The sequence below is a fragment of the Cinclus cinclus genome, chromosome 1 (assembly GCF_963662255.1).
Source record: "Cinclus cinclus chromosome 1, bCinCin1.1, whole genome shotgun sequence".
NCBI classification, from domain to species: domain Eukaryota; kingdom Metazoa; phylum Chordata; class Aves; order Passeriformes; family Cinclidae; genus Cinclus; species Cinclus cinclus.
Window position 1 is genome coordinate 102,705,741 of NC_085046.1, and position 9,432 is coordinate 102,715,172.

Sequence of the window (9,432 nt, forward strand, 5' to 3'; positions counted from 1 at the left end):
TACCAATGAGAAGGCCACCAACACTGAAATTTCTCTTCACTTTAAAAAATTTTAATTCTTGCTTTGTTTTCCATTCCTTCTATTCTGATTACATCCTGAGATCGAAAATCCACATGCACTGTGGGAGAAATAACTTGGCAAAATATAATGCCCATTTTTTCAAATTTATGTTCACAGTACATTCAGCTTGGGCGCTACTACAAATAAGTGTTGTCTGCTTCTGATGCTGAGGGTTTTCTTCTTCCTTCCCTGCAGAGAATAGACACAACAACGTCTCAGGAGATAACTTCCAGTGACATGAAGCAAGCAGTTCAGCCGGATCAGGATACAGTGCAGAAGGTTGTACAGGAGACTGTAGTTGTCAAGGAGAGACATGGGATGGAGGTGCATGCAGGCGGGGATCCTGCTAAAGTGGTCGGACTTACGCTGGATGCCCAGGCTGAGGCAGCGTCAGCGGTGGCTGCTGGCGTGAAAGGGAAGGAGGGCTCTGCTGGGACTGAGGGGGCGAAGGAGGAAAAAAGGGAGGAGGCTGGGAAAGCCCTAACCAAACAGGAAGGAGTCGCTGCTGCTGCTTCGTGTGAGCAGGCAGAGGAGCACAGAACAACTGTTCAACTTTCAGAGTCTTTGGAAAGAAAACCTCATTTTGAGGTAACTTGTTATTAAATTGGTCATGTCTGTGCTGAACTGTGAATGTAGGCATTAGTGGGCTAAGTTAATTCCTGTCATTTAAAGTAAAGTGTGTCCAGTTTTTGTGATTGCACTTTTACAGTAAGCATTTTTTTTCTTTTCTTATTTCCTCCTTGCATGTCACCTGCAAGGTTGCTGCTGATTTCCATCATTAGCAAAATGCCATGCATGTTTTACTTGAAACTGCTTTTCATGCTGCAGAGAAATACCAAATTTCCTTCAATTTTATGCAACAGATAACAAGATCAGCTGGCATTCTGTTTGGCAAAGTCCATTGAGGTTGGCAAAGTTCACATGTCCTCAAAGACAGAAATAGATTGGTTTTTTTCCATGCTTGGTGCAATTATAAATAAGTGTACTGTGTCTCAAACAGACCAGGTTCCTTATCTTAGCCCCATTAGTCAAATTTCAAGAGCTGTTTTGTGCAGGCTTTTTTCCCAGGAGATGAAATGACTAAGCCTGGACAAAATTAATTTTAAGAAAATTCATTTCAAGAAAATGTCATTTTAAGAAAATGTAGAATCACAGATTCTCAGAGCAGTTGAGGCTGGAAGGGCCTTCTGGAGGTCATCTGCTCCAATCCCCTGATCAGGCAGGGACATCCAGAGTGAGTTGCTGCCCAGGACCAAGTCCTGAGAGCTTCTTTTGAGTATCTTCAAGAAAGGACACCCCACAATATCCTTGGGCAAGCTGTGCCAATGTTCAGTCACTCTCACAGTGAAAAAGATTTTCCCCATGTTCACAGGGAACCTCCTGTTTTTCAAGTTGTGACCATTGCCTCTTGTAGTATTTAGAATGTTTTGGACTTTGTTTTCATAAAATCCAGGGAAGTGCTAAATATCACCAGCATTACATGAGTGTACCACTGTATTGAAATGAGTTTGTTTTTTTAAAAAAGCAGAGCACTAGTTATTCTTAGTTATTTGCATTAGTTATTTGCATTAGTTATTCTTTCTTTGCCCCAAGCAAAAGAAAATTTTTCTGAAAAATCCATCAGCTTTGCTAAATGTTCCATTTCCTTCTTTTTTGTTCATGCAGTCGCCAGTTGTGAAGACTGAGACTATAAGTTTCAGCAGTGTTCCAGCTGGTGGGGAAACCCTTGAAATTTCAACAAAGGAAGTGCCAGTAGTCCATACAGAAACAAAAACCATTACATATGAGTCTTCTCAGGTAAGAAGTTCTGCAAAAGACATGGCCTAATTTAATGTGCCTTTAAGGAACCCATTTCTTCACCCATCTTTAAATGTATGTTTTAGTACAAACTTTTCTAAGTTGTTCAAGCATTGAATATTAACATAAGGATATACATAAGAATAACTTACCTAAGGGTCACGCTCACATCCTAGTACAGGGTCTTTCGAGAACATTGATGAAACTACAGATTTAAAAGTGCCATCTTTAAGCTCATATGGGCTTCCAAAGCAGAAGGACAGCCTCCAGAGGCACAGAGAAATACTGACACATGGTCAGTAGCACACTAGCAGTTGTCCCCACAAGATACTCACTTTATGAAGAACTGTAGAAATAGAGGGAAGTTTAACCATTCAGTTCTTGCCTCCCTGTGCTCAGGAGCATTTATTCAGTGGTGGTTTTTCTCTTCTTGCTTCTAGGTGGATTGTGGTGCTGACTCTGAACCAGGTGTATTGATGAGTGCACAAACTATCACATCTGAAACCACCAGCACTACAACTACTACACATATCACCAAAGTGAGTGCTCAGAAAACAGGGAGCTCCTTTTTCACCAGGTGTATGCTGTTTAGCTTTGGTTCTATGATTTATTTCAAAAAGGGAACATATTCTGATACTCTCTTGATAAAATGTTGTAAATTTGCCATAAATACTTGTTTTTATCCACCTGTCTTTGGCTATGCTGATTTGATTATCATCAACGACTTTACACAAATCCTAAACTCTTAGAGTTTGTCTATGCAAGCACAAAACCTTGCTGTACAGAGACACTTGATTTAGCTGCAAATACTACCTGGAACTGGAAAGAGTATAACCACATTGGCATCAAATGGTAGCCTGGAACGAATAACTTGTCTGAACATGAGGCTTCATTGACATGACTATGCCTTTCAGCCCTGAGATATTAGTGCTGCATGGTGTTGAAAGCACACAGTGAATCTGTATCCTGTAGCCATAACAGGACATTCAGTCAGCTCCAACACCTTGGCTGTGTTTCTGAGTGGTACACCGAGGAGCTTGCCCTCAGCCAGACTGAGAGCTCATCTGCACGAACAAGCCACACTGTGTCTTCCGGGTTCTAAGGCAACATTTAAAAAACACTTCCTCCCCAGGTAGAAACCCTTAGTGCTGTGTCAGCTCTCCTGCCAGTTTTCGCTGAGAACAGGATTTCATCTTTCTGCAGTGAAGTTCCCCCATTAGTGGATGAGCCATACAAAGGCTGTACCATCCCGTACACCATTCTGAAGCAAGCAGCTGGACTTAAATTAGGTCTGAACGTGGGCTGTTTGTGTTCCCATTCTATTTTTCATGGGCCAAGTTTGCCATTTTTTACATACAAACGTCTTTCAATGCATGTGCAGATTAACTAGAATTGCAAAATTAACTGTGTTGAAAGGACATCTGGAGGTCATTAGTCCATTCAGAACATTCAGGCCAACTTCAGAACTGCTCACTTTCAGTCCAGGGTTGTCACCTCTGCACAAGCTGTTTGAGCTATTTCGGTTCAGTCATGAGAGGGTTCTTGCACTGATCATTCTGGGGATGTGTAGCAGCACTGTAAAGTAAGTTACTGACATGCATTTCTGTCCCTCCCATCTAGACTGTGAAAGGAGGCATATCAGAGACAAGAATTGAAAAGCGAATAGTCATCACAGGAGATGCAGATATTGACCATGATCAGGTAAAATCTACAAACTGCTAAAAAGGCTACCCTGAAGACTGCCAAAGAGAACATTTCTAAACATTGCTTTGACAGATATTATTCATACTGGCATGCCTTAAATTAAGCTGGAATAGTAGTTAAATCAGTGATGGTATAATTCATATTTTAATCATTTTCCTCATTTGTAAATTGTGTAATATGTCATGAATCTCTCCACCCTGCTATTGATCATGCATGTTCCACCTCCTTTTTGTTTTTGCCCTTCTGTGGTTTCCTTGGGATAGGCGCTGGCTCAGGCAATTAAAGAAGCCAAAGAGCAGCACCCTGACATGTCAGTGACCAAAGTAGTGGTACATAAAGAGACAGAAATCACACCAGAAGATGGGGAGGATTGACCACAGGTAAGAGGCCAGATGATTTTCCTAGGCATTTAATGGGCTGGCATGTTGCAGATGTTATTTTCCTACCATATTTCACCTTTAACTCTTCACTTTCTCTCACTGGCATTTTCAAGTTGCTGCTTATCAGTTCTGCTATTTGCAAGTAAACCACATTCAGCTCTAGATGTCTGCCTTCATTAAACAGTGCCAGCTGGAGAAAGAGAATCTACTCATTTGCTTTTATTAGCTCTCTGAAAAGTCCTCATTGTCCATGCTTTGTTATAGTCTGATTTTCTACTTTCGAAGTCATCAAAAATCTGTTGTCTGCTTTTGTGTCATTTAAGAACAAAACCAATTTGTTCTTAAAGGTGTGCATTTTGGTTTAAAAATGCCAAGGGAAAAACCTACAGCTGCTTTCTAACTGTCTTGTGCAGATATGTTAAAAATTACGCTTCAATTCCCAACTTGCAAAGATGTGGTCCAACTTGCTTTTAAATGCAGTGAATTAGTTTGTCGGTATTTGGGTGTCTTGGCTTTCTTGTACTTGAAAGAACATTTAATGTTTTAAAGCAGCATTTTCTATCAGGATGAGATGATAATGCAGCTTTCCTTGTGTCTAGCTTTTTCTCAGTAAAGGCATGCTCTCCAACAGTGGCTGGCTAAACAGACGTCTCAATATTCCTATATTTATTCTGTGTGCAGAAACATGTCATGCATACTAACCTGCTATGCAAAAGCTCTTAATGCCAGCACCATTGCACAAATTGCTTTGAATGCTGTATGAAGAAGGGGAAGAAAAAGCTGCTTGTCGGATTTGTTGAATCGATAGCAGCATTTTATTCTTAAAAAATATGTATTCCCTAGCACTTGCTGTAAGTAACAGAGCATAATACACAGCACCTTTTGAAGCTCTTTGGCTCTCCTGCTTTTGGATATACAGACCCTAAAGAAAACTGAATTTCAGTGTCAGTTATTTATTTGGAAGATGGAACCAGTCACTAAGGAGTGAGTAGCTGTGATTCTTGTGATATTCTGCTAATTGTTTCAGAGACAGCTCAGTGTGGCTTGCTTAAAAGTCTATTGATGTCATTAATTCTTTCCAATGTCATCAGTGGACTTTGGATTTGGTCCAAGTTGCTTATACTGGGACGATGCCATTTTCAAACAGCTTTTCTAATATGAGCAAATTGACAAAATCTCTTTTGCAAGAGAGTAGTTGCTTTGAATAATTAACTGAGTTCTCTTTTCTGCAGGAATAATCTAGAATGCATATGAATCCAGACATGCAGACCAGTAGGAATACGAGAGCCTATATGGAGTCTCAGTTCCAACCTGACTGACTTGTATCTGTCTATGGAAAATTTCAGTACAGAAGAATTGATCTTGACCGTTAATAAAGAAACTGGCAGAGATACCTTCCCATAGAAAGCAATCTGAATCAGCAGCAGTTAAACAATATTGCATGAAGCAACAATAAAATTACAGAAAAGCAGCATTTTTAATTTTCTTAAAATGTCTAAGTTTTCAGCTTTACCTGCACGTTCATAAACAATATAAACAGTGATCTCATGTAACACATAAACAGTTCATGCCTTTCACAGTTTCTGAAAGTCTAAACAAATTAAAATTTGTTAGGTGGCAAGCCTTTTGTTTACAGATATTGTAAATGAAGATTACCCCCAAAATACTAGAAGCTGTATAGGTACTGTGTATAATGTTTTACCACACATTAGATGTGCCAATAACACAGTTTATTCAGTAAACAACTTGAATCTTATATTTGTTTCATCTGGTTTTATTACTGCCCGATAAACAATGATGAATCTTTACTCTTATCAAAACATATAAATGCTTACAAAGTGTGCTTTGTATACCTGACTGAATACCTTATGAGGTAGTAATGATTTTAGTATATTAACTTTAATGATTTTTGTCAGCATTGTTCAGAGTCAGCTTCCAGTCACCCTTCACAGATCCTAACCTTGTAAATTATATGTAGTTATTTTGGAGAAAAAAAAATCTGTATTTTACTTAGTTTGCAGCTTTAGAAAATTATTAATCTGAAATAACCAAGATGGTTTTCTATTGATTTCCCTTTTGTTCTCAGAGGAAAAAAAAATCTGTTTGAGAATCTGGTCAGCATTTACTATCTAGTTCTGAGTCAAGCCTTAACCTGTACAGAACGTCCACTGAAAAGTCACTAGTGTCCCGCTCTAAAATCCACAGAAGGGATAGCGTCCATTACACTGTCAGCTGCATCACAACACATGGTGAATGTATGTTTCTGCATAGTGAAATAAAAGTGGTAAATGCATCTGAAATCGTATTGTTCTGTGTCTAAAAGCACCTAGTGGTCTTTAGTATTCAAAACACCAAAATGTTATGTTTGTAAGCCAACCACAGGTTTTACTCATGTGCACAGTAGATGTGTTTTGTCTTCAGTGGCTGATGCTGCACTGTGCAGACAGTGGGAGTTAGTGGAGAATCCAAAGGGATGACAGTGTTCACCTTTGGGCATATGATGTTTGTGAAGGAAAAGGACTGTTTGGTTCCTTCTGTTTTCTCTGGTTTTGTAACATTTCACCAAAGCTAAATGAAGGATTTTGTTGTTGCTTAGAAAGTAAAGGCCAGTTGCACTTGATCCAGATCCACTCTGACTCTGAAACATGGATAAAATTCCCTTCAAAGCAGTATTACTTACTGGTTCCACTTTTTTCTGTTTTTTTTTTTTTTTTCTCCTTTGCCATATCTCACTGACACTCCCCTGGTAGTTTAAGAGAAATGTAGTTCAGAAATTTGTAACTAATTTCAGTTAAAAATTAGTTCACCCTTCAATCTTTATTTCCTTGCAGGATTGAAAGACAATGGGTACAAGCGGACTTTTCAGGACATAAAGGGCCAAATTTGCCCTTCGTTGTTTACACGGGACTCCCTCCCATTGAAGTCAATGGATTTGCCTTCAGTGGAGAGCAGGATTTGACCCAGTGACTTGTTAATAAATGTTTATTTTCATAATTTAGAAAGAAAATAGTATATATAGAGAGAATAACATGTAGATAATAATTAAAAGTAATATCCCAAGGCTTTTAAAGCTTTGCCCTTAGTCTCCAAAACATCTTCCATCCACCAGCCATTCTTCATGCCTTTAAACCCGGAGTGCTAACGATGTAACCCCTCCCCACACCGCTGCCATTGTTACCTCTCGCCTAATGACCGATGGAAAGCTGGCGGTCTGTTGTGATCTTTGATGGCCCTCTCCTCCTCCTAGTCCAAGACCATCTCTGTTCTCATCCCCCTGAGTGACAGTAGACTCAGCTCTCTGGTGCTGCTGATGCCCAGCGGCGGTCAGGGATGGAGGAGGTCCTCACCCTGTCTTGGCCAATGGCACATCAGGTCCTCACTACTGCATCAGGAGTTTAAAAATAGACTCTGAAGCCATATTTATCCTCCCTCAGGTGCCCCTCATGTTGTCAGCTAAGAAACAGCATTGTATTACCTCAGAGAGACATGAGGCCATCGCACAGCCTTCTCTCCAGAGTTAGCATTATATTTTAGCATGGCTTGAGGAGATTGTATTCTGGAGATCCTGCACAGTATGTACACTGTCTAAAGATATTGCATTATAAGAAGTTAGTCTCCTTGGAAAGGACACTCACCACTAAGATACTGCCTAAGTGCATATAAACTATGAGGAGATGAGAGTGGACAGGCAAGGACATCGCAGTGCCACTGCTGGTAGTAGAGCCTTGTCTGGGGCATGGTTCCTAGAAATGATAGCTTTGGCTTTTGTTAGAAACTGTTTCTTGGGTTGTCTGCCTAATGCTGTGCCACATGAAATAAAGAGCACCTGCCTGTTTCTACCAACCATCCTTTGTCTCTGTCTCTTCTCATTTCTTGTTGGTCTTTGGCTTCTTGACATAAACCAGCCTGGATAACAAACCATCAGAGAGTGTATTACTTGCAGGCAGCATTGCCAATACAGACACCACCACGGGAGACATCTGACTTGCTACAGCTGGAATCCCAGCTTCAGTCCTGAGAGAACTGAATGCTCTGCACCACTGTGGTAAGGGCTTTGCACACCAGGCAAGAATGGGCATAGCAAGTGATCACAGCAACACTGACCATTACACATACAGAAAGAGTGAATACATCACACTGACATTTTAAGGCTGCTTGGAATCCCTTAACATTTATGTCCCCTAAGTTTTTTAAGGCTGCCTCATCACAAATGGCAAGTAATGGTGTTTCTGTCCTCAAGCAAATATTAAAAAAACCCCCACATTTAATTAGTTTCTAAATCCATATACTAGATCAAAGCAAGGGTTTAACAGCTTAGCCTTATTTCTTCCAAGAGCAGATGTAGACAGCTGGTGAGATGGTGTGCTTCATCTGTACAACAGTTTGTATCTGCTAAAATGATATTTCCTCATAAATCGTTCTTCATGGCATATAAATTGAACATTGAGTTAGGCTTCAGTTTGTCAATCACACTGGCAAGTCTTGCTGCAGGTTTCTTGTTTTACTCCAAAATAGTTCCGTCAGTTCAGATCAGAAAACCCATTTACATACAAGATTCACCTTTACATCTTCCCTCCTCACAGGTAATAAGGATGAGATAAAGAAATGCATTTTCCTTTTTACACAGGAACAATAATCATCGAGATTCTTCAGAACTAGGAATTAAATCATTATTTTTAATAATGTCTCCTAGTCGTTAAAGTTTTGTGACATGCCTGAGGCAATGCTGAGATCTGCAGTCCTATATAGATCGCAAGGATACAGTGGTGGTTTGAGGTACTATGGATGGACTATGGGACAAGTGGACAGCTGTGAGAAACACTAATTTCCATTGCTTATGTTATTTTTAAAGAAAGAAAATTAAGCACTTTTCTCAAATCTATAGATTCCAAAGTCTATATCAATCTTACACTGCAAATAGTGGTCTGCTAGGTCTTTTGTCACTAATGTTATGTCGCATCAGCAAAGAGTCTGCCCATAGCTGCTCCAGTGCCTCAGAACAACACAAAATACCAGCCTTCCTAATTAAAACTTGATCATACTTAAAATTATTATTACTACTTATTCATCTTTTAGTTCCATCTCAAAGATTTACATATAGATAAACAATGGGGCACACTGTTGTTAGTTTTTCCATAAAAATATTCTCCATAAGTTTCTGTATTCACTAACTGTAACCATATTATTGGAATACTGTTAGCCCCTTTTCAGACTGTACATTAGTCTGGTTTATGCAATTTGTTTCCCCCTCCACCCTTTTTTCTGACTCCTATTCAACATCAGTCCTTCTCCTCAGCTGGTACCAATGGTTCCTGTAAAGGCTTCTGGAGCAGAATTTCAAAAATCCTTGTTAAAAGGGAAACCAATATGCTCACATTACACAAAAACAGTCAGTCAACTTTATTCCATCATCTCATGTTCCTAAATTCAGCTATAACCTCCATAAATCAGTGACCTCACCCTTGCAGCTGAAATGACCATTGCTCACTGT

At 39.7% G+C, this 9,432-nt stretch overlaps 1 protein-coding gene across 1 annotated transcript in view; it reads left to right on the forward strand.

Annotated features, from left to right (window-relative positions):
• EPB41L3 (erythrocyte membrane protein band 4.1 like 3) overlaps window positions 1–3,935 on the forward strand; it is a 61,109-nt gene extending 57,174 nt beyond the window's left edge. The window contains exons 18-22 of the mRNA XM_062501013.1: window positions 256–648; window positions 1,726–1,857; window positions 2,298–2,396; window positions 3,478–3,558; window positions 3,825–3,935. Coding sequence (XP_062356997.1) covers window positions 256–648; window positions 1,726–1,857; window positions 2,298–2,396; window positions 3,478–3,558; window positions 3,825–3,935 — 816 coding nt within the window. The remainder of the gene's footprint in view (window positions 1–255; window positions 649–1,725; window positions 1,858–2,297; window positions 2,397–3,477; window positions 3,559–3,824) is intronic.
• The last annotated feature ends 5,497 nt before the right edge of the window (window positions 3,936–9,432 follow it).